Raw genomic sequence first — 25594 nt, 5'->3', positions numbered from 1 at the left:
TTGTTGGGGCACCGCAAAGGATCTGTAACCATCTTTCTTGATTTCTCTGTTTTTAGCCTTGGATAGAATCTCTTTCAATGACGTCAGTCCATTTTTCTTCATGCCACTTTCTGCCTTCCTCCTCTTCTTTTTCCTGGTACTGTTCACTGATGGATGGTCTTAATAAAAACCATAAGGACTTGTGTTGTGGGTATAGAGTTTTAGTTTGTGTTTTTTGACAATAGTTAGGAGGTCACCGTGGGATCCAATTGCTGTACTAATCCTTTATCTGATATCCTTGTTTGTGATGCAGTCTTTGTATGTGATACCTAGAATCTATGTGTAGTATCTCAATTCCATTGCTAGGATCCTCCTCTCTAGTTCTGCAGTCAGCTACCAAAATTTGCAAGAATATAAGAATCCTCAAATGAAAAATATTTAATAAGTAATCTTTAAGGACTAGATATTTCTATTAACTTTTTGTTGATCTTTTAAAAGTTCATCATTTGTTAGATGCAAATGTAATAATATGTAAAAACTATAAAACCTTCTAAAGCTTAACTGTTGTGTTGGTTTTCTTTTTTTTTTCAGTCTTGTGAATCTGTTAGAGAAGTTTTAGAAAAGTGTGATATTGTAACAGACATTCAAGCTTTTATCAGCAAATATAAAACAGGGGAAATAAGACCAGGTAAATCAATAGCTAAGTGGAATAATTTTGATGTAGTAATAGTTACCAGTATATAAAGATATATAGAGGTATTAAAAATAAACTCAAACCTGAAACTTAAGTATCAATTCAGGTTGATTTGAATATGAAAGGTTTTTATTACAAAGCTGTCTGGGATTTATACATTCTAACATATAAAGCACATTCAATTTTGATTTATTTGACACAATTTTATAATGGTATCCTTTAGCGACTATGGATTATCCCATAGAAATGAGTTGAATGCCCGGGAATTAGCTACCATTGGAATGATGTTGCCCACACAGCAGTCCCCCCCTCCATAGAGCTGATCTGTTCAAAGTGCTGAAACTGTTAGGGTACAGCAGTATTGCAGGCTTTGCCAGGGTCTAACCATGTGTGAATAACAGTCAAACGTACATACCACACAACCAGACTATCATGAGCCTGAATCAGCCAGGAAAACCATCAAATTAGCTGAATTAAAAAAAAAAGTAAAGTTCCCTTTCAGACCTTGCAATCTATAGGGCAGATGATGTAAAGGTCATCTGTTTCTGTGGCCCACAGTTAATGAGGTTGTCATGTGGCCAGCACAATGACCAACCACCTTCACTTTTCCCCAACTAATGTCAGGTACACTTAAGTGTTGGGTGGACTCAGAGGCGCTCAAGGATCCCAAAATTAAAAGTCCCAGTCTTCACCAGGAATCAAACCTGGGACCTTGGTTCTGAAGCCAAGCTCTCTACCACTCAGCCTTTACACCTCATAGCTGAATTTAAGTCAATAATAAACATGCATGACTTGATTGACACTTCAATACACGTAAGATGTAATAAGCTTTTCTTTCGTAACGTCTGTAATTTATAAAATTTTTGTTTAGTTTTAATAATATTTTAATTTGCTTTCTCTGTTTACAAAGAACCATTTAGTTACAAGCATTATACCAAAATTCAAACAATGAATGACAATGACAGTGATCTCTTCAGCCCATACAGTACAATAGGAGAGGAGCAAAACACACCAGACACGTCCAGCACTGGGACAAGGACATTTTTTGGGTTTGCCAAGAAGAAAGGTGCTGCTTTATAGTTCTTGATGAGATCAAATTTTTAAACCAGAAAGACTGTTTATGTTCTTTGTATGCAGCATAATAGTTTAAAAAGGAAGGGGAGCAGCAGATAAAAAAATATATTTTGTTATATGAATGTAAATATAAGTATTTCATTGATAGAACTATTAGAACATTGTTTAGCTTGAAACTTAGAGGCTGTAATGATATTGAAATGGTGAAAAGGGAGGGCATAAGTACATATTGCATAGAATTTAGAGGGTGTTGATCCCATTGCATGGAATTTGTACTATGATCATACTCTTTGGTAAATGTAGGAATTTATTTTTTGTGGAAAACTATATCATTTCCCCCTTTTTGTTTGATATTTACTGTGTCTCAGAACTGTCCCTTCTGCGGATTTTTTTGATAATTTAAATTATTGACTAATTGTTAATGCATGCTGTGTAATGTCTGTGTTGGTGTGTGTGTGTGTGGAGGGGGGGCAATCATTTCTAGCCCTCTCCCCCTTCCCATTCCAAAATCCTTAATTCAGAAAAAAAAATTAATTAGAAGGTTTCAAATTCAAATTCTTTGTTTGCATTCTAATCTTTCTCCAAATAAATTATAAAATTGATCTATTAATCATCAAAGTTTATCAAACAGATCTAAATAACTCAATTCTATCACTTGTCATCATGTTGCTCCTAGTTTGAACCCTGCCCAAATCCATTCTGGCCAAGAGGTTTAAACTATGATGTATTAAATTAATCTTCATTTCTGAAGGAATTTTCGAAAGTAAATTGAAATATACATTTTGAAGCAAGCAGATTGGACTTTATTTATTTACATACATATATTACATGAGAAAGTTCTTTCAGAAGACCATTTTAGTAATTGAGAATTTTTGGTTGAAAATGAAATGTTTCATCTTAAACATTATCTAATAAGTTGGCTAAATAAGTTGTTAAAAAAGATTTATTTTATTATGGCGTTCTTTGATCTATTATTTTTATTCATCATTGATTAGACAATTTGGGTTTAAATTTTGGGTTTAAAATAGTATAAAGTGTTTAACATTACTTACACTTAGCCTTTTTGATTACCTTTTTTCCCATTAGTAATTAATGGTTTATAATAGCTGTAAACTAGAAATATGTTTCATTACATTAAAATTATAGTAACTGTTATATGACTTAGCTATTGCTATACCGTATGTATAGTGAAAGATTTTGCTTAATATTCAAGTGTTCAATTTGTATTTATTTTTAATCATATAAATATGAAAATCAGTCTCGTGGGTGAACATTTTGGTGCCTTACTGTATTTTATTCACTGTTCAGCTTTAATGCAGTTGTTTATTGTTAATTTTTATTATTGATAATAAAAATGTAGATATTTTGACTTCTATTCTTGTATATATTTGTAAATACAGCAAATCGTAGTATTTGCTTTGGCATAAAAAATAATATTGTTTTAATGTATGTTATAACTTAACTATAATGGAATTCACCATTAAATTGTTGCTTTGTATGGTCTGTAAATTTTAAGGCTTTGACTACAATGATGTTAAAAAGGCCTAATTTATAGCCTATCAAGAAAAGCTGTAATGTCAGACATATCAACAAAAACAAAACTGTCATTAACAAGCCAACAATAAACAGATGTAATGTACAGTCAGCCATTATACAATTCAATATAAAAGTATCTAGCTATCACTAAAGAGTTATCATGTATATTAATAATTATAGATGGCTGCCTGGTTTTGTGGTATGTGTTCTGGATTGCTGTTCAGTGCCATCCTGTCATCCTGTGGGAGGTATGGGCTAGGATGTAATTATCTTTTTGATGTCTAATTATCTTCAGAATCTGAAGAAGCATCCAAAACATGAATAGCATAACATAACATTTGGATAGTCCAGGGTTTTAAGTCCTGTACGCTGCAACTTATTTATTATTATAATTAAAAAACTATTTGTGTGAGAAAAGAAAAGTTTTGTAAATTTTATTTTTCATGATCGTATTTTAATGCAAGATATTGACTTTTTTTTTTGTTTGAAGCTGAGACTCCAGTATATTTGTTGTTTGATATGTAGAATAAAACTCTGTAAAAGAATTATCCTGTTTAAAAACAGTATATCTTAGTGTTGCCATCTCTATCTCACTAGCACTTATAAAGGTCAAGATTGTTACATCATTTTGTCATTTCAAAATGTCTATTTTTAATCTAAAAGGTGAAGCTCTATTTCTAAATTGAAAATAGTTTGGTTTTATTTATTCTTTTCAATCCTTCTTTTGTATGCAAATGAGAATATTAACTATTGTTTATCTTTATGCTAAATAATTAGTAAAAAAAAAAGGAAAAAGTACGTCCTTTTAGACCTTGCAATCAATGGTGCAGATGATGTAAAGGTCATCTGTTTCTTTGGCTAATAGTTAACGACCATTCACCTTTACTTTCACAAACTAAAGCCAGGTAACCACTAGGGTTAACTCAGGGACATAGTAACAATCTTTAAGCTAAAAATCCTAATCTTTACCAAGATTTAAACTCGGGGGACATCTTGGTTCAGAAGCCAAGTGCTTTACCACTCAGCCTCCATGCCCCCCTAAAATAATTAGAAATCATTAATTTTTTTGTTTGTTTCTTCAAATAGAATCTTTGGCAATTTTACTTTAGCTGGGTTACTTTAAAATGATCACTTCCACTGAGTGGCTGATCACACAAATGTAATAATTGATATGACAGTACTACTGTTATTTTATTGTATAGTCTGGAAGGTGTATTATAGGCCACAAAGTGATAGATCACAAAGCATTTGGATACTTTAGAAATTCCCTACACCATTTGAAACTGTTTTGTAAACCTATTTGAGTTGCCTTGTGTTCAGTCTAACTTGCAGGTTGTTGTTTTTTTAATACATTAAGAAACTTGGTGGAATGCAATGCTGCTAACATTAATTGAAATCAACTTTGAAATGTTTCATGTATTATATATATTTGATACATGCTGTAATGAAAAAAAAATTAAAACAATTTGCTTATGGTATTTATGTATTATATTTGCTATTCATATATTTTTATTGTTGCCTGTGTTATCTTAGTACTTTCTGAACACTAGTGTATTAAATAGTGATTAGCCTCGGAATGTAACTCACATTACTTAGAAGATACAAGCTAACATGATACTTATAGGATACAAGGTAACAAACACATTATTAAGTATACTGAGAAGATACAAGCTAACATGATACAAGCTAACATGATTGAAGATATATCGAACATGATTGAAGATACAATGATACATGATTGAAGATTCAAGCTAACATGATTTAAGATACAATCAAACAAGATTGAAGATATAAGCAAAAATGACTGAAGATACAAGTTATCAAGATACTTAGAAGATACAAGCTAACATAATTGTTTTAAGAAAGTCAATGGTATCATAAATCAAGAAAGTTTCAAACTTATCAATGTGTCTACAAAAAAAACAACATTTTCTTCTTTATTGTTCCAACCTTGTTGCAGACTTCTACTGAACATGTTACATTCTTTAAGCAAATAATCCTAACAAAAATGTGGTCACCGCAGCCACAGCGATGGCCGCCACAGCAGAAACAAATTTGGCTCTAGGATTTTCTCCAATATCTGTCATTTTTTTCTTGATGAGAATTTTATCTTCGAGTGTTAGAGTCCTTTGTTTTGGTTTATTATCAATACCACATAACCAGTTGTACACCAATCGACCAATGTTTCTCTTCTTGACAGACGCTACACCTGGAAAAGATATAGTAAATAATACATATTTATTGATCCACGCAAGGGTAGGCCCGTTGTCTCTATACACTCAACATTTCACAGCACAATTTGTAGTGTGCCATTCAAAACTAGACAGATCTTATCATCTCGCCTTGTAATGGAAGACTTTTAGCCTATAAGAATTCCTTCAAATGTTATGAATGAAAAGGTGATTTATGAAAATAACATAGAGCTCGGAGTGGGGGGGGGGGGAACCCTTATGCTCTCTCTCTCTCTCTCTCTCTCTCTCTCTCCCTTGCATCCCTCGCTAAAACAAACAAATTAAAAAGTGGGGCCGTTGTCTTTTTCTCTACGACTTAATCCTTTACTTCTGCTTAATATTTACGTTCTACTTTCTGTGTCTCCTCATTGACATCCTGGACACCATAATCATCTTCGGACTCAGTTTCCTCGGGGTCAAGTGGGTCATTGCGAGTCCACCATGTCACACGACGGAGCTGATTTGAAGATAGAAAACATTTCAATTCTAAATGTTCAAACTTTTTTGTAAAGTTAACAATTATTATAAAACAAAACAAAAAAAAAGCAGATTTGATTTTTTTACAGGTAGTAATGAATAGGGAAAAAAAAAGCATTCACTAATCAAAAGTTTCAGAAATATTAATAATAGAACAATTAATTAAAGATCGAAATAAGTTTATAAAAGTAGGACAGTGATGTCCAAGAAAAGGAGGATGCTCATCTGCTCACAGTAGACAGGAAGATTAAATAGCTTTGATCCATATGTGACACCACAGCTCATCAGAGCCTGTAATAAAATGTGCATCCTCATAATAGAAATTTGTGTAGGTAATAAAGCCAATCTACCTACCTGGGGTCAACTGTCCCCAGCAAAAGTAAATGGAAGAATCCCCAAAAACATCTTTTAATGTGTTAGCTTGTCGATGGAGTCAGACCCAAGGAACACCCAAAACTAACTTCAAGAGATGTCAGCAAGGAGAATCTCAGGATTAAAGTCAGCAATGCAAGTATATGGAAGGACATTGCCCAAGATCGATCAGCATGAAAACAGACTGTGTGAGCTGGTACAAACCTCGCAGAGAGTAAAGAGACCTATCCGACTGTTTTAAAAAGATCCTTTCTCACGCATGAACTCATGCAACTGCAAAGTTTGCAGTTCCAAAATCGACTTGTTTAGTCAACAAAGACCAATAATTCATCTGAACGTATCCAATGTCTTTCAAGACAGAAGGAGCCATATACAATCAATAGTATCACCGACTTCTTTGTAATTTGACTGTCTGGTGATGTCTGCTTTATGTTAAATAACTTAAAAAAAAACATACATTAAAAAAAATTATAGTTAAAATTATTAGGCCTTAAATATTATAGCCTAAAAAGGCTTAAAACATTTTTTTTAAAGTTTTAAAAGTTTAGTTGCATTCAAAACACGTTTGATTTTTTTTAGTTAAGATGATCCTATAGCATATTGTGGATTAAAGACATAATACAGCTTTTGGAATGCGGTAATTTAATTAAATGCAGCCTCTCTCGTACACACATACCAATACCACTCAAACACTCCTGCAAAAAATATACTCCGCCCACCCTCCTTTCCTGTAAATAATTTAAAACAAACACATTCTAATGGAACGACCAACCAAATGAATAATACTTTATTGCTATATCTGGACAGACTCACTTTCTCTGGTGATCTCCTGACAGTGAAGAGTGAAATGATGACTGTAGAAAGAATAGAAATCCCCGACAGAATGATGGCGAAGTGTAAGAAATGAACTTCTTTGAGAATAGCTGGCCTGGTGTCTTCCTCAAAGCTGCCACAGTTGGGGGCTGTGTAGACAAACTCGAGGACCATCCTCGTCAAACCAACAATGGTGCTGATAACTAGACCCCAAAAAGCGCCCTAGAAGGTGTCAATGGAATAAATGCTGTAAGACAGTGTAAGACATGAAACTAATGAAACGTACATGATCAAAGAATCAATGTTTCGTTGTTCAACTAATGTGGGTGAGCCATTAGTGCTAACAAGTGACACACACCAAACTACTGCTTCAAGATGTTCGTCCATCTTTTTTTTTTTTAGCGTGCTTTTCTTTAAAGTACTGATAAAATACCGGATAAACTTGATTGTATAAACGACTATATGAAAATGTAACAAATAACAGTAAATAAAAAGCAATTTTATAGCAACTGGTCAAAAAGTTTACCATGGTGCTTCAAACAGAGATTGCCTCATTTCTTGAAGCTTAAATAACCTTTACGGACGACTTCTTGATTTATGTTTATTAATTGTTATGAAATTTGATTCTTCAAGCTCGTTGAGCGTTGTATAAATGTTATGGATTGCATAAACTCGATCTTTGATATAACTCCATAGCCAAAAGACAATATCACGAGGGCTGGAGAGGTAACCATTCCTTTGGCCCTCTACGACCAATCCACCGCTGTGGAAAATGTTAATCAAACCATTGTTGTGCTGGGATACTGAGAGGAGGTGGGGCATGTCTCAAATAAACGATGATTTAAATAATGGTGTTACTCAACTCTAGTCAAATGTGGCTTTTATTCTTTCTTTATATTCTCTTGAGTTAAGGGTTCCACTTGTTCTAACCAAAGCTTATTAACAAATTAAATTAACTAATTAAAGCCAGTATACTGACAGATTCAGTTGTTCCTTTCCACATTAAAGCCATAAGAAAAACCCAACACCAAGGAGGCGTAACACACGATGCCATAGTCTGTAAATATGGCCACAGTTGTCCCCCTTGGGAGTTTTCCATTATGGGTATCCACAGCACACTAGTTGGAAAAAAAAAAATAATTTTAAATTTTATAACATCATTGACACAAATGTAATACTTAAATACAAAAATATTTACATATTTCTCATTAACTTTGTGCTTGATAGCGAGAAAGTTTTTTTTCCTACCTCACACCAATGAGAACAAGGACGCAAACTCTGCCTACTATCATCAGTTCGTGTTGTGGAGCTCTTCTTCTAAAGCGTCTCCAGAGATCCATGGTAACCATAGAGCTAGCAGAGTTGAAGATAGAGGTCAGTGTACTCATGAGAGCAGCCAGCAACGCTGATAGCATGATGCCACGTAAGCCTTCGGGGATTAATAGAAATGTATTCTATAATTTCGACATATCTCATTAATGATCGTTTAACAAGGCAACTAATTTAGGATCAATCAATGAGTGTGTTTAGCTTTCAAACCGCAGCTATGTCCTCTTTCCCTTCCCGGGACCCCCAAGCCCATAACCACAAACTGAGTTCGAAATTCTATTACAATGTTCTGAAGTGTCGTATCTTGCAGACGTTTCTTTGAAAGAGAAGATAATTACGTCATCATTGTCTTAATCTAGTCCTGCATGTTAATTAGAGACTTAAACTCTGCAAAGTCATTTGTAACTCTATTAGACTCTTCTAGGGAAGAGTTATATAACTTAGGCCTATATAAATGTGTCCTAGCATCTGAGATAAGAAATGTGTCTTTATGTTTTTCTGAGTATTTATTACGATGTCTTTTTGTATTTGTAAGTTTTGCCAAAAAATCTCTGAGTTTAAACCTCTGCCGCCTTGCAGCTATACCCAAAGACGGAAAAGGCTTCGGGAGTCAACCCTGTGGAAAAATGCATGCATGACTAGATACATGACGCGTAAGACGTAATCATCTTCTTTTTTGAAGTAACGTCTGTATTTTATAAGATAAGATAAGATAAGATAAAATCAGGACCCGGCAACCCTTAGGCAGTTTGAAGCACGGTGTGCTACACCCTGGCAGAATCTGCGACGCCGCTGACCCCAAACAGTATCGGCACTTGCCGTCTCTTTGTATACATCAGCTGTGTGGAGGAAGGGGGGGGGGACTGATGTGTGAGCGACATCGTTCCGACCATAGCTGATCTCCATGCATTCATCTCATTTCTGACGAAGGCCATAAAAGTTATGCAGGGAGATCACTATTTTTCGTGTCTTTCAATGTCTCCATTGAAATTTGTCTTCAAAATGTACTTTATCATTCTCTCTTTCTCTCTCTTTTCTGTTCCCTAGTGTTACATTCCCATTAATGGCGGATAGCTATAAATAGACTTTTTTTTGGCGTACCGTATCTGGTGTAGAGAGTATTGAAAGTGTTGATAAGCTTTATATTTTATAAAATTTGAGGCAATGCTAATGCACTTTTTTTAGCATTGTAAAATGAAATTTCTAAACTCTTTCGTTTCGTTGGTAACCCAAATAAAATAAATATGGACAAAATCATAAACATAACTAAACTATTTAATAAAAACAAATGGACATCTAATTACCGGTAATAATGATAGTTGATACGATGATCAACTGCTAGTCTTGCGATTTAATATTTGATAGAAAGCAGTGATCTCTGCGTTTTAGACATTGCTTACTTATCTTTTTTTTTCTAAATCATCCCAATCTTCTTTTTCCTTAATTTTGTCTTTCTTAATTTCCTTTATATCCCCCCCCCCCACTTCTCCACGTCGCCTTCTCTTCTTTTTCTATATTTCAGTATTGTAATGTAAACAAAGTGCAGATAACTGTGACAAAACAAAAAGTGTGAAAATCCTCACTAACGTCCATTTTGTTTACGAATAGCTAGCTATACATTCTAAATGAATTCATTATGTATTTCTATTATTACCATCTATATATATACATTTATATCATGCTTAAACGCAACACGCAAATGAAAGGAATTTACCAATCGGCATTTTGCGAAGGACCAGAAGTGGATATGCAATATTAGAGCATCCAGCAGCGTTGCCGCATATTTGTTTACACGCCTCTGGATCCGCACAAGCGATTTCATCTGTCCAGAGAAAAAAATACATGGGAAAACATTAATAACAGATACATATTAAAGTCATTGTTAAATAATGAATATGGAAAATGTCTTAAAGTATTACGCTTATGTTGACGACGTACAGACTAAATCAGTGGTTCTCAAAGTTTTACCCTCCCCCACCCCACAAAAAAAAAAAATTACGTTTGTGTCCACATTGGCCATCTAAGGAGGTCTTGGGATGCGTCTTACGATTTCTAGTCGACCGGCATTGTGAGCTCTCAAAGTAAGAAGTGCCCAAGTTAAATAAAGTTACATTATGGAAGCTAGGACTGGCCAATAACGAAGCAGGAGAGTACGTTTGTAATCGGCTTGATTTAGAAAGGTCATCACCCTGTTCAGAAAACAAACGCTACCAAGTAAGACTTTAACAAAACGAGAAATTTGACAATACCGACAAAGAAAGACGTAGAGACTGTGGAATCGCATTGTCGAAGAAGTATTGAAATTTCTTTTTCAATAGAACGTGATGACTCGATCTTGTTGCAGAATCCATGAAGCGGATTAAGGGTCCTACTTAGAAGCCAAAACAACGTCACTTGTTTTATTTATTTAATTTTTAAACACTGGTAACTATGTCGTTTTTATTTGATTAATTTTTTTCTTTTACTCACCCGGAAAAAGAACTCGACTTATCATTCCTGGGACGATCCACAAGAAAAACGGGAAAATCTTCAAGGCCGCTGCAAACACAGCGCCACCTTTATTGTGGCTGATGTTTTTAGCAGACAGACATCGTTGAACCATGATCTGTGGTGTTACACATGATCAAAGTATTAATTTCAACTCATTTTCCCTAATCTAAGAAATAAAGTGAACTCAAGCATGGACAAGTCTACGTGTCTCTCACCTGATCATTGCACCACACTGTTAATCCAATGGTGGTTAAGCCAATTATTGCCCCTGGCCAGGGGATATCACCCGTTTTTGCATCTCGCCAGACGTGCATGTAATCTGTAACTCAGGTGTATATTGAAAACATTTGTTTGGTAATAGGTATATTAAGCGATTATATCTTCAATTTTAACCTTAAAACGCCAAAGAAAATATCTGACCTTTTCTAGGCATCCCGCAGGAGTAATTTACTGGGTCACTCAGGGTTAAATTCGAAGCTGCATAGGCGTAGTGTGCCAAGAATTCATTCCAGCCTCCAACGTCAACAAGTGCTGAGAAAAGAAACATGCAATAATCCAAGAAAAGAAAATAATGGAAAGTTAGCCTCGATTTGAGGTGTACCTTGGTGCAAAATGAGAATCTGTTATCGAGCAGGGTGCCAAGAAAAAAGAATCTCTTGATGTGTTTCGGTCATTTGGTTTTGCAAAGATTACTCTCCAGCAGCTGTCCACTCCACGAGTTCTCCTCCCATTAGAGGCTACTTAATGGGTGAAGCAGGACACTTTGAGGAAGCTGATTTACGGGAGCTACCGTTTAGTTGCTGGCGTGATGTGTGAAGGGCTATTGTCCAAAAACCAAATAAAAGAAAGATAGAACAAAAATCGATGCAATTGGTTAAGCTGATAGACATTAACTTGTGCATTTCGCACATCACGACTATAATTTACGATGTTGGGTTAGGCATGTCGTGGTCTCGGGTAGGAATCGGACTTTTTATAGTTTGTATGTTATAAACACTTCAGATGATACATCAGACTTGAAGGTTATTACATCCTAGTCCAAACCTCCCATAGGATGGCGGGGGGATGAAGTGGACAGGGCTCAAACCTTGGACCATCGAAACGAGCACATACCGCTTGACCAGGCAGCCATCCAAAATTTGCATGAAATAATCAGATCTATTACACCTTTTTTTTCGGGGTGGGGAGGGGAGGGCAAGATTGTATACTATTGATAAATTCTATTGTATAGTATTGTGAAAAAAAACAACAACAATGTTTATTATAAAAAATGTGTGTTTTATAAATCGTTATTAGAACCCCTCCCGTCTAAATAACTGCGCTAAACAACTGCGCTAAAACGGAAGCCCCATTCACGGTAGTTTTCCTTTTATACGAGTGTAAAATACATGAAAGAAAACATGGAAGGGGGTACAGTGAAGTACTTTTCAGGGCCGAATTTTAATAAATGAAGGCCATGGGCAGGATTTTAGTGTACTCCCTACCCTCTTCAAGCTTCAATAGAAATTAAATTTAAAAGCATGTCATATTAGGGAAAAAAGAAATAGAATATTTTTTAATGTAATCTTTTTTCTTTTCTTTTTTCTTATATTAAATATGCTTAAAATTTTACATTTTTCAAATGTGGAGACTTCAAGACTGCACAGTCTTCTCATCGCATCTCTAACTGTGGTTCCATCTGGGGACCATCTTCCTCCAGGCTTCTCGACTTTGGGCGAGTCTCTCAAACTGACCCCATCTGCTTCCAAAACGCGGCGCCATGTATATATCTTCCTCTTTCCTTGGGGATTCCATGTGATGGCTTGCCTTGTAATGTTGGAGGCAGGCTTGCGAAGGGTGTGACCAATCCATCTCCAGCGTCTCTGAAGGGTATCTACTTCAATGGACTGCTGCTTTGTTCTGACCTGTCTTGCATTGTCGTAAATCAGGCCCTAGCACTGCTTTACAAAACATTCAAGAGACTCTCTTTCCCTTACCTGAGATGAACTCCTATTGAAAATCAGAGCAGGAAGGACTAGTCCTCCCGTAGTGCTCTGGCAAGAAACTTAGCCGTTCGGCGTAGTGCCTCGTAGCTACCATACAAGTCGAGTGACTGCTCAGACAGGTCCCCCCTTAGCTCGCGGAGCTGGGGACACTCGTACAAGACGTGCGACACTGTTTCGACGCTCTCTCCACAGTGACGGCATCGGGAATCAAAGTTCGTGCGGAACCGGGCAAAATATGCCCCAATAGGACAGTGTTCCGTTCTGCACTGCGCAATAATTGACTGCTCTGACCTCCTCAGTCTTCACCATGGATCGTCGCAATCTGGGTGACGCATGTGCTGCCAGACACCACGTGCTCTGTCGGATTCCTCCCAGGACTTTAACCACTTCTCATGAGTGCTCGGATTTGTGCCGTTGCTTGTAAGTACGTGCTTGGTGCTTCGAGGTGTGTGGCTGCCATTGCACCCTCCCTTGCGAGGGCGTCTGCCCTTTCATTGCCCCTCACGCCGTAATATGAGGGCGCCCACTGCATAAAAACGACAGCTCCAATAGCTCGGCGGATGTTATCTGCGGCGCCGATTGCCTCTTCTATTACGGTTCTTTCCCTTACAGAACAATGGACTTATTGACTAGTGTGACATTACGGAAGGGGTGTGTGTGTCTTTTTTAAGGACCTTTGAAACTTTTAATACCATAGAACGAATGTAATAGAAACGTCACACTATATTTTTTTACTTGCATAGCAATGCGCGCGGCTAGTTTTCAAAGTCTGGTCAATGAAATGTTTTGGGTTTTTTAGGGCATCAAGATCTCGTTCTAACCTTGATGCCTAGTAGAAACTTTTTTTTTCAATAGTACTTACTTATAGCAAACAAAACGACAGCTCCTATTATAAGAATGATTGTCTGTAGAGTGTCAGTGTAGATTACGGCAGTGAGGCCACCTGGGGAGTTGACATCATCAGATGTTATTTTTAAATAAACTGAAAAGTTCTGGATAAGCTAGTGACAATGCTTAAGTCACAAAATGATTATAGGTCATTGACATTTATAGGTCTGTAGGTCATTAACATTATATGTCATTGACATTATAGGTCACATAAATTATTTTGAAAAAGAAGACAATTTAATACTACGCTAATATAACATTGACTCTTCTCGATATTTAGACCCCCCCCCCCCCCGTCCTTTATTATTGCATCGATATCAATGTTCTCTTCTTTTAAGAATTACAAATGTCCCTTCAAAAAAAGATAATTAAATCTTAGAAATCTTACATGTCCTAATCTAGTCGCAGTGGCGTCACTAGGGTCGGTGTCAACCGGTTCAATTTTTTCAGTTTGTCACCCCCCCCCCAACTAAAAAAAAAACTATCTTAGATTTATTCTTTTTGCTGAACCATAATACAGTAAGCTAATAACTTACATTTATTGAATGTTAACAAATGTTAAACGAGTGTCTATTCCATTTAAAAATTTTGTTGTTTACTACATTTTATCAATAATATATACATATAAAAAATTTTTAATTTCAAACATCAACTGCACAAAGACTTTTAGAATTTACGGAAAACTGTTTTAAGACGTCTTGAAACGGGCCTGATCAGTTGACACACAAGACGTCTTGGAAGGGGCCTGATCAGTTGACACACAAGACGTCTTGGAACGGGCCTGATCAGTTGACACACAAGACGTCTTGGAACGGGCCTGAGCAGCTGAAACACTAGAGTCTTGGAAAGGGCCTGGTCAGTTGACACACAAGACGTCAATAGGTGGATGGTACCGTACTGACTTCAAAGGGTAGTGGATTCTAGAATGACGTTAGTGAAGACATTTAATGATCTTCCTTAAAATAACTTTTTAATTCGATTTTGTTGTGGAATATTTTTTACTTACAATATAAAACGACTTACTCCGTTTAATAATTTCATTTTTAAAACGTTGGTAAGAATGTATTTTTACTAGACTACTAGGCTACTTAAATATGGAACATTTACCATACAAATACAACTTATGTTCCCTTCCTACGTAAGTCAGAACGAGTTTAGTTCATCTCGAAAGCCTGTACATTATTTCTGATAGGAACGATGTCACAAAGTACTGAATTCCCCCCCCCCTTTTTTGCACGCAGCTGATGTTGTAAACATAAAAGTTACAAAGTTAAAATGAAAATGTATAAGTCTAGAATTATACGTTAAACATGAATAAATAGTTTTGAGTATCTAACTAAAGACGCTTATTTGTTACTTTAGCAAAAGTACTTTTTTTTTTCCATTTGGGTGTCACCCCTGTTGGGTGTCACTCGTTGCGGCCCGCACCCATTACTGACGCCACTGTCTAGTTCTGGGTGCTAATTAAGAGTCAAACTCTGCTAAGTCATTCTGGCAACCTGCTCCATGCTCTTATGGCTCTAGGTAAGAAGGAGAACTTATACGAATTTGTCCTAGCATATGGACTAAGAAATTTTGTTATCTGAGTATTTGATTGGCGTCTATTTTTGTATTTGCAATTTACGGTTTAGGGTTTTATGTATTATTGCTACTTAACTTTTTAGTATTATGACCTGAAGTGTCTTTATGTCAAGAGATTTTACTAATAGTCTTAATATAGTCAATTTTCATTGTTACTAATTTTACGGCTCTATTTTTGCGTCTGTTCAATTTTTTATGTTTTCTTGATTTTAGGGGTCCCAAACAGAAGACGAATATTCTAATATAGGTCTAACCAAGGATCTAAAAGTACCTGCTACTGTATATATAGCTGTCACAGCCAAGATCATGCCAATACACGCATACATGTTCCAGCCTAAAATTTGACGCAGAAATATTGCTCCAGAGAATATTTCTGACTTAAAAAAAATAAGAGACGTCAAACATGTCAATTTCGTAGGCCAAAAGAGGAATTAATGAAGATTAAATTTGTTAGCCATCTTATTCACAACATTAGGAACCAAAAAAAAAAAAACTTACGGATATTTTGATCAGGACATAGTTAAACAAAGAGAAGACTGTCAGAAAGATCCGAAGTCGTACGCCACCAAAACGTTTTTTAAGATATTCTGGCATCGTGAAAGCCTGCAAAGTAAAGAACTCTTTTTGGAAATGTGAAGAAAGTCTATTGAAAAGATGCCAATAGATCAATTAGGGCATATGCAAGGCACGTTTTGAATGTATTACAAAGCTGTCTGTCTGGCCAAAAGTTTGTACACGTTATTTTCTCTAACACCCAATCTCAGGTCAAGCTGAAATTTTGCACAATTATTTCTTTTACCCGGCAACACAAAAATATCAATTAAAAAAAAACAATTAGTTAACTATTGGTTATAAATCATTTTGTTTGGTATCTCATACAAGGGAAAGAAATTGTATTTTACTAAAGTGGTGGTATAAGCTGAATTATCCCCCTTTGTAGATTGATGTCTGAAGCTAAGTGAACACAAACATGAAATAGAAACAATAGATAACTATACAATCTTCCATGTTTGTAGGCTCTTTACTAGAAAATTTAGCACACAAGTTCGAATTCAGGTCGTTGCCTTTAAAACAAAAACATTTAAGAAGCAATCATCCCGATACCCCGTTCTATCTCCCCCTACCCCTTTCCAACTGGTCCAGATTAGTCATAGCGTATTGAGAAAGCTAAAATCATGAAATTGCACTAAACAAAAACAATTGGTAAAAAAAGTATTTCTAACCACACAGATTTATGATTGTTAGTCTAGATCCACTACAAATTTAATTACATGAGTGATCCAAACTAATTGATACACTTAATACTTTTGATTTTGAGGGACAAATGCGTATTTTCCTAATTATCAAGAAATATACTCAGGAAAGACTAAAACTCAATCATTCAAGCACACCACTAAGATAACATACAGGAAAGGCAGCAATCTAAAAGTTAACACTGCATAATGTTATACAAGACATTTTGTACAAATGTGTCCAAATATTTACACTTGTAGTCTTTCTCATAGACTTTTCTAGACTATGTCAGAACAAGAACGTTCTTGTCACTTGGCAATGATCTTATGATCCTAATGCCTCTAGTGTACTTCACATTCCATAATAGCGGCAACAGAAAATTCATTCAAAATAATGGGATTTTTTTTTACAAGTGAAATTAGACTTAAACCAAATGTAATGGTTTGCTTAGCTCCATCAGTGACATCTAGTTTTTAGCGGCCCCCGAAAGGGGGAAAGACGCTATTAGTTTTGTGTGAAATGTCTGTCCGTTTGTCCGTCCGTGCCGTTTAGATCTTTTAAACTAGAAAAGGTAGTGAAAATCCGACATCACAATATTTTAGACCATTCAAAGTTCTGATGCAACGGCTACTTTTTTCTTTTCTGAAAGCGAAAAATCTAATTATTTAAATCACTTATGCAAGCAGTTTTTTCATAAAAATACACCACTTTTACAACTATTGACTATTAAACACTCAAACACTTGAGGCTCTTTATTAGGGGAGTCAACCGATTCCCATATTTTTAACACATTTATGAAAACAGTTGTAGATTTTTGTCAAAAAGTTTTGTTTTAATATTTGTATTGTTAAGTTATGTAACTTCTGTTATACTAAGTATATATTTACACATAAACAAATGTTTACTACTTTTTTAAAGAGAAAAAATCTATTTAGTACGCATTATAAGTTAGACATAATTTAAAACGTATAGTAATCTTGTAAACTGCATTTTTTAAAATGTAAATATAATAGTGACATACACATAGAGAGAGAGAATAAGCCTTTTCAAAACAATAAGGCATCAGTTAGGCCAGTGGAGTCGCGGTGGCTGAGCGGCAAAGCGCTTGGCTTTCGAACCGGGGGTCCCGGGTTCGAATCCAGGTGAAGACTGGGATTTTTAACCTCGGAATCCCAGTTCCAATGGGTACCTGACATTGCTTAAGGTAAAGGCGGATGGTCGTTGCGCTGGCTACATGACACCCTCGTTAACCGTAGGCCACAAAAACAGATAAACTCTACATCATCTGCCTTCACCCATCCTTTGATCTGCTGGACCGTTGCGTATTTTGGTGTCCATTTGAGTACAAAATATGCAAGATGCGTACTTGTAGGCAACTCTGTTACATAATTCTCGTTGCATCGCTTTTCTTTTCACTCTATCAGTATGATCACATGACATTAACTCACCAATCCATTCTTTGTTTCATCGTGTCATGAAATAACAACTAAGTATAGCAGCACTATAAAAAATAATGGGAAAATGTATAAACGTATTTGTTAATATTGTTGAAAGTTGTAATAGTGAAAACAGTGGTAATTACAAAAGATCAGAGAGATTTTGCTGAAAAAAAAACAACACAGCTTGGCATCTGATGAGTTGGAGAGACTCGCCCAGAACCGAGATGCCTGGAGGAAGCCATCCTGCCTCATAGTGACACCCGGGTGGAAACGATCGTAGGAGGAAACGATTAGGCTAAAGGGTAGCAAAACAAGACTCCCGTGGGGGTGTCTAAGGGGGTGCGAGAGCATCCTCATTGCACTGCGCGGAGTTGTAAAAAAGCTCCCACAACATTGTCACAATCTAGGCGCTGTTCCTCAAGGGGCCGTTACATAATAAATGGCGTGTCCCGCACGGTTAGCCTGGTATAGAAAAGAAAAATGGCGAGGGTCTTAGTAGATCTATACGCGGCCTCTTGCCGCGAGTCTGACCCACCCGTCAGACAGAACAGTGTACACTGTTTTCATACAGGCCGGTGAGAGGGAGCTCTTCTTCACTTTTGCTGGCCCACAGTTCCAAGAGCCGAAGGCTCAACTCTACCTGACAGTTTAAGAAGAAGAAGAAGAAATGCCCCAGACGAGACCACATGCAGAGATGAGATGAGACAGTAATGTAGACCACAATGGATTCTCGTTCCGTACACTTGATTTTTAACTATGCCTGAATTTCGTAAGAGGAGGTACATGGGCAAATGTTTGGTGGCGGCCTCTACCTTCTTTATGCTTTAATCTAAATGTGCTCAATTCTTAGTATTAATAAATTTCAATGATACAAAGAGAAGGAATAGATAAGTTTTAAATTTATTTTTTTAAAATTGTTTATACATTTATTCCTTTTCCAATTATTGTATTATATACAATATGTATATTTTTTACCCATGGGCGACCGTTCAGTCTACAGTGCAGTAAATCCGGTCCTATTTGTAACCAGTATTTTAATAATAATATACAGCTTCTGTACGGACAATCATTCAATAATCTTTATTTATACATACATTTAGACTTTATACTTTATTTATGCCCACTTAACCGGAGATCGGTAATATACCCACTTAGTCTGTAGGTAACTTATGTTTCAAATCTAGCGCATAAACCTAAATTTAAAACAAATATTTCCACCAAGAAACTCGCCGCCCCCTGCAGCTATAAAATAGTGGCTTAAGTTTTTAAAGTCCCACACAAAACTTCGTCTTAGTTTTTGTCTCAAGTCTGTCGCTCTATTCCTTCTTCATGTGTCTATTGATAATATAATCCCGTGTTTCTCAAACTTTTTCCATAACGGACCACTTCACCCATTCTGAGTATGTAGCGGAACACTTTGATTATTTCTTAAGAGAGAGTTTAATTCACGGGTGTCCTACTTGTTAATTATTTTAGTAGTTTGTGGAACACCTTTTCAGGCCTCGCGGAACACAGTTTGAGACACACTGCTATAATACAAATGAACTTGAAGAACTTGGTTCATTGAAAAGAAACTCTTGTGAAGTCATGCTGACATTGCATGGTTGAAAGAAGAAGCGAGGGGAAGCTGACACAGTTTATGACAATGTAGTGTCAGTAGCCTAACATCTAATGTCTCATTCCGGAAAAGGTAAAAAAAAAGAGAGGGGGGGTGCAATATATCGACTTCAAAAACTGAAACGTGTTCATCAAATACCTTCTTTGAACTACGTCTGTGTGTGTCGTCTAGATTCAAAGACGTTGTAAACATTGAATGGACAGCAACAGACAACTTTTAAAAAATGTCAAAGTCTGGTAACTTTAGGAGCTGATCACCACCATAAAATGTGTTCAATGATAAAGGGGGAAATTATTAGAGCCACTTTCAAGGCTTCAAGCAGAGTATGTAATTAAAATGAAAAATCACAAGAGAGAGAAAGAAAGAGAGAGAGAGAGAGGGAGTCTAGGTTTAGCATTTTTGCAGATCATGTTGACCCTGGTGCACAGCAAAACGTCTGGAAAAGATGCACACACATACACTTACACACACACTCCAATCTTTCTAATGAAATAGTCGTCAGTCACTTAAACGAGCATATTTATTATTTTACGTCAAACACATTCATTGTCTTATTTCTCGTATGATATTTTCTTCTCTTATCTTCATCGGGTTTCTCTAAGTTTTCTCTTGCTCTGTGGTTTGTTCTTATTTAGAAATATAAACAAGAAAAACATATAAAATAATTTTAAAAAATACAAACAAAACTTATTTGAAATGTAATTATATCAATCAGTTTGGATCAGTCATTTAATTAAATTTTTAATTATAGGCTAACAATAACAAATCTGTGCGATTTGAAATATTTTTACCAGTTGTCAATTTGATATGATCATGTCACTTGTCTGAACCAGTCGGGAAAGGGAGAGGGGGAAGAATGGGGTATCTGGGTGAAAGTTACTGGGATCGCTTTTAAATGGATTTTTTTTAAAGTTGTACGAAATCGAAATCAGGGGCTCAAGCCTTCTCAGGGAGAATAATTCAACGTATACCACCACATCTGACAAGTACAATATCTTTCCCTTGTTCGATACCAAACAAAATAATTAATTACCAATAGTTTAATAGATAGTTGCTGTTGTTGTTTTTTTTAATTGCTTTTTTTTCTTTTTTTGTCAGGTACAAGAAATAATTGTGCGAAATTTCAACTTGATCCGACATAGGGTGAGGGAGAAATAACGTGTACAAACTTTTACCAGACAAACTGATAGAGTTGATATAATCTCTGTAAAAAATGGTTTAAAGTATTAAACAAATCTATACTGTCCTCCCCTAACCCCCCTTCCCCCCCCCCCTCAAAAAAAAAGACTTACCCCACTTGATACATAGACAGGAACAAACACCCAGCCTAGCGCTATCAGTAGGTAAACGGCCTGTAGAAAACAAAGGCAAAAATATGAATGTACGGTAAATAAAATTATTTTATACATGACCTAAAATCAAAACACAATACGTCAATCAAAGGAACACATTAGTAAAACTCTTGACCTGAATCATTTTACAGTTTTACAGTATTATGCAAATGCTTCTCTTTCGCGGCTACGCGCTAACTTTCAAATATTATACAGTGCAGGGAATACAAGTAAAAAAAAAAAAAGTAAAGTTCCCCTTTCAGACTTTGCGGTCTACAGGGCAGATGATGTTAAGGTCATCTGTTTCTTTAGCCAACGGTTAACCAGCAGGGTGTCATGAGTGCCTCTAAGCTAGAAAATTAGTGAATCGGCTTCTCAATTAAATCTCAGAATATTTGATAGGCTCTATGTCTCTAGTATAAAAAAAAAGTAGATTTTTTACTATTAAATATTAGTAGTTCTATGTTGGCATTATCAGAATGTAGTGCAATGAAACTGCGAATAAGAAATCGTTAGGGGAAAAGAAACCGCTGCTGATTCGATCGTGAAAGGGGCTTAGTTGTTCTAGGCACAAGATAAAGTAATAACAGGTTAATTTTCATTTTTTCGTCAACCCCAACTGGGAGAGTCAGTCAATCCGTCAGGACTCTTGTAGATATATAAAAGATTATCTTTGTGGGGATATCAGTCTACAACTGCAACTTATCCAGAGGAAGAGTCCAAAACTATAACTTACGTGCCATTCGTATATAGCACAAGAGAAACCATTGGCCGCTGCTGTCCCTGCTAGACCAATAAACATTGGAGCTCCGACATTGCTGGCGAAGATTGAAGCTCCGACCTGAGAATTAGTGACGCATATATATTATAATCAATAAACATTTTCACTCGAAGGAGGCCCTATAGTGACAGGAATAAGAGCGATTCGTTTATGTTTATTGTTAACTTGTCGCTTAATTAATAGTGTCTCTTGACTTATAGTTACTAACATTGGACTAAGTAACATTACTTACAGGAAACCAGTGCATATCTTTGCCTGCCAGAAAATATCCAGCGGCATTATTTCTGTTTGGTCGACATGTTGACTAGAAAAGAATAAATAATTAATTCTCATTTTTAAAGGTGGTGTAAGTGTCCTCGAAGCAGCACGTTTTGTCGCCGCCGTTTTGGCGACTTCGTTTTGACGCGAAGGTCGTTTTGGCGCCGCCGTTTTGGCGCAAGGCACGTTTGGGCGCGAAATACATTATGTACGTTTATTGTATTATTTCTTTAAAAAGAATTAATGTGACTTATCATTTACTACATGTAATGTGTGTTTGTGTTTTACATCACTTTCTTGTGCTCATAAGAGAGGGGGCGGGATAGGTGTCACAGGTAATGACCAGTCCCAAGGAGATGATCGCCAGACGCATGACGCCAACGCCCAGTGCTCGGTGCTGGTCTTGTCTTCATTTGTTAAACTATACCTGCGTCAATGCGAGATGTGTCACCCAAATCAGCCATACCCAATTTCTCAAAATATATTTTTTTAAAGTATCTTAGTGGCGTGAATTTGTTTCTATCTATTGTCGCCCATAGTGTTTGTTTACATTGGTAGAGTTTGTACTGACCAGACCACATTCCGTGTCTTAATCTTTACTATGTGTGGAGTCATTCAGCGTAATAATGCTTTAGATGTTAACATGTTTTTTGTTATATGAAAGTATTACGCTAATGTCAAATAAATAAATTCTCTTTTGGAACGAAATCGAAAAATGTCATCCAGTGCGATTAGCAGAACTCACATATAAATAAAGGGGAGGGGATAGCATGTCATTACCATTCAGGAATCTAACTTATTATAGGCCTATATTCATGAAATAAGCAAAACATTTATATTTATTTTAAAAACAAGTCGCTGGACGGGGTTAGAATTCATACTATACATACAATATTATGGTAGAGAGAAATAAATACTCTGTAAATACGTTATAAACGCTACGTGCTTATTAAATTATTGTCAAATTATATCTCGCGCCAAAACGTCCCCAGCGCCAAAACGTCTTGCGCCAAAACGGCGGCGCCAAAACGTCACGTACCGAAGTGTCCTTTCCTTTTTTAAAATAATTCTTTTAATGAGAATTTTCATAAATATCTCATAATTAATTAAAGACTTCTGATATGAAATGCAAAGCCAGTTACTGTGTGTTAACTATTTCAGGCTTGCCCGGCGTAAAACGAAAGTACAAATCAGTTTAGCACCGAATATGTTCTTTGCAAAAAGAGTGGATGATTATTGGGCGACAGACAGTATGCTGTCAGGAAATACCTAGTTATGGTCAATCTAGCATTTACATATAACATAGGCGTAGCCAGGTTGTTGTTTTGTTTTCAAAAGGGAGGTGGATACAAATGTGTTGATTGATTTGTTGATTTGAGGCACATTTGTGGATACAAATGTAATTTAAAAAAAAAAACAACAAAAGAACTATTGTTATTACACAATTTTCTGTGCAAATATATTTAGAAATTGCTTGGCACCTTATGATAAATGTTACTTAAAACTAACAGCTATTTTTTTTCTCTTGCGTCTGTGGGATTTGTCTTGCTACACACGAAAAGGAACCGATTTCAAAGAACTTCTGTTAAAATAAACAAAAACAACGTCGCGACAATTTTTGTGTGTGCCAATATTGTTCAATGAACTCAGGGTTTAGGAAGGTCATTGCTGGGAAGGCCTCCAGCTTCGTTCGGCGCATTGGGCGGCAAGCTGCTTCCACAAAAATCCGACACTGGCAATGTCTGAAGCCCCTTCCCACCTGCTTATACGAAACGTCCCTGTTTGCGATTTCCTCGTAACGGCCTCCATGTCATCGCAACTCTTATTATGCGTAATTCATTTTGCGGAGAACATGTCCCGCAAACCTCATGCAACGCTCTGTCACAACCTAACTAAGGGGTCGACTCCCAGTTCGGCATAGGATTTCCTTGATTGAGACCCGATCTCTATAACTGACTCCTAAAATCTGTCTTAGCCATTTTTGTTGAGCCACATTTAGCCTTTCTCAATTTCGGCAGATGACTATTCACTGCACTTTATTAATGTATCCCAAATACTGGTAGAAATTTGCAACCTCTCTTGGCTACGTTCTTAGAATTAGGTGACTGTAGTTTGATTTTATATCGAAAAGGGAAGTTTTATCGTCAAAATCAGTTTTCGGGTGGAGTGGGGTAAACTAAAAAATCTGTGGATTTTAAAATAGAATTTAGTGACTCTAGTTTGCATTAGAATAAAATTGAAGAGAGAGGTTTTCAACCTCAAAACTCTCTGTATGGGGGTATTTAAACTCAAAACCACCAGAAGGGGTTTAAAACTAAATAAAAAAGCCCTCTGGCGGAGGGGGGTTTAAACTCATAACCCCCTTGGTTTGGCTACGCTCATAGAATTTTGAGTGTGCAATTTGCTTTTTTTAAGGTATTTTTTAAGCTTCAAACTCCACTGAAGGGGGGTTTAAACTCAAAACCCCTTTGGCTACGATCATAGCATTTTGAGTGTGTAATTTGCTTTTTTTTTTTATATCGAAGAGGTATTTTTTAGCTTCAAACCCCGCTGAAGGGGGCTTAAACTCAAAATCCCTTTGAACTACGCTCATAGAATCTGGTGATTGAAGAGGGATTTGATCGTAAATTTCGGAGGGGTTTTTAAATCAAAATCTTCTTTAGCTATGCTCTTGAAAATTGGGGATTGTTGTTTGCATTTTTTTTGTTTTGTTTTATAAGAGGGGGATTTGACTGTAAGGCCCCCTGGTAGGGGGTTTTAAACTCAAAATCCCCTAGGCTGCGCTGGGGCTAGTGATGGTTTAGTATTAAAATCTCACCTAAATAAACAGAAACAAAGTAAAAAATCAATCTCTAAATTCCGATTTCATGTGGGGGTGGGGGTTTGGACTGCGGAACTAACCGAACACGTTTAATTTGTTCAAGATAAAACTTTGAATTTATTTCTTTTTATACTTTGAAAAATTATAACGGTCAAACTAGAGTTTTCCCAGTGTGGCCAGTAATTCTTTTCCCAACGATATACATCAACTGTAAAATTTCTAGGAAAATCGTTAGAGCCATTTTCGAGATCCGTGTCAAGGTTCCGGTCTTTACTCAGAAGGTTCCGCGTACGAGTTAAATATATAGTATTATAATAGAAAGAAAATAGAAGCATGTGAAAACAGAATTGTGTCTCTTTGAACTCAACGTCCTATAACTATAAGTAATATAGTTCGTTTTCAAAGTTTAAATATATTGAAAACATTTTTAATGTGTGTTGTGTATTTATGTTTCTTGTTGTGTGTTGTGAACTGATCTGCTCTAGTGTGTCAAAATGTCATGGTGTCCAGGTCAGCTTGTGTGTGTGTGTGTACTGTGTTATTGTGAACTGTTTTGTCATTCTTGTTCAATAAAGCCTAGCATCAAGACATGTCTTCCTGTAGTCTTTTATTAGGTCAATGTGTAACGATGAAATACTCGTAGGGGAGACACGCGTGGTCATAT

General features: G+C 36.3%; 2 protein-coding genes across 7 annotated transcripts in view; one reads left to right on the top strand and one right to left on the bottom strand.

The window, feature by feature from the left end:
- LOC106059413 (proline-serine-threonine phosphatase-interacting protein 1-like) overlaps window positions 1-4761 on the top strand; it is a 52354-nt gene extending 47593 nt beyond the window's left edge. For both annotated transcript variants that reach the window (XM_056039316.1, XM_056039315.1), the window contains 2 exons: window positions 571-667; window positions 1584-4761. In XM_056039316.1, coding sequence (XP_055895291.1) covers window positions 571-667; window positions 1584-1753 — 267 coding nt within the window. In that variant the 3' untranslated portion in view covers window positions 1754-4761. The remainder of the gene's footprint in view (window positions 1-570; window positions 668-1583) is intronic.
- Window positions 1562-25594, bottom strand: part of LOC106059407 (sodium/glucose cotransporter 4-like) — a 36466-nt gene continuing 12433 nt past the window's right edge. For 4 of the 5 annotated variants that reach the window (XM_056039311.1, XM_056039310.1, XM_056039313.1 and 1 more), the window contains 15 exons: window positions 22084-22155; window positions 21807-21911; window positions 21032-21091; window positions 15948-16052; window positions 15721-15826; window positions 13843-13923; window positions 11416-11526; window positions 11211-11314; window positions 10975-11110; window positions 10220-10327; window positions 8425-8605; window positions 8156-8294; window positions 7177-7398; window positions 5860-5971; window positions 1562-5492 (listed from right to left, as the gene is read on the bottom strand). In XM_056039311.1, coding sequence (XP_055895286.1) covers window positions 5269-5492; window positions 5860-5971; window positions 7177-7398; window positions 8156-8294; window positions 8425-8605; window positions 10220-10327; window positions 10975-11110; window positions 11211-11314; window positions 11416-11526; window positions 13843-13923; window positions 15721-15826; window positions 15948-16052; window positions 21032-21091; window positions 21807-21911; window positions 22084-22155 — 1866 coding nt within the window. In that variant the 3' untranslated portion in view covers window positions 1562-5268. The remainder of the gene's footprint in view (window positions 5493-5859; window positions 5972-7176; window positions 7399-8155; window positions 8295-8424; window positions 8606-10219; window positions 10328-10974; window positions 11111-11210; window positions 11315-11415; window positions 11527-13842; window positions 13924-15720; window positions 15827-15947; window positions 16053-21031; window positions 21092-21806; window positions 21912-22083; window positions 22156-25594) is intronic. The other variant, XM_056039314.1, reaches the window with a different exon arrangement.

The sequence above is a fragment of the Biomphalaria glabrata genome, chromosome 8 (genome assembly GCF_947242115.1).
Source record: "Biomphalaria glabrata chromosome 8, xgBioGlab47.1, whole genome shotgun sequence".
NCBI lineage: Eukaryota > Metazoa > Mollusca > Gastropoda > Planorbidae > Biomphalaria > Biomphalaria glabrata.
The sequence above is the reverse complement of the archived record's forward strand: the minus strand, read 5'-3'. Positions and strand labels throughout refer to the sequence as shown.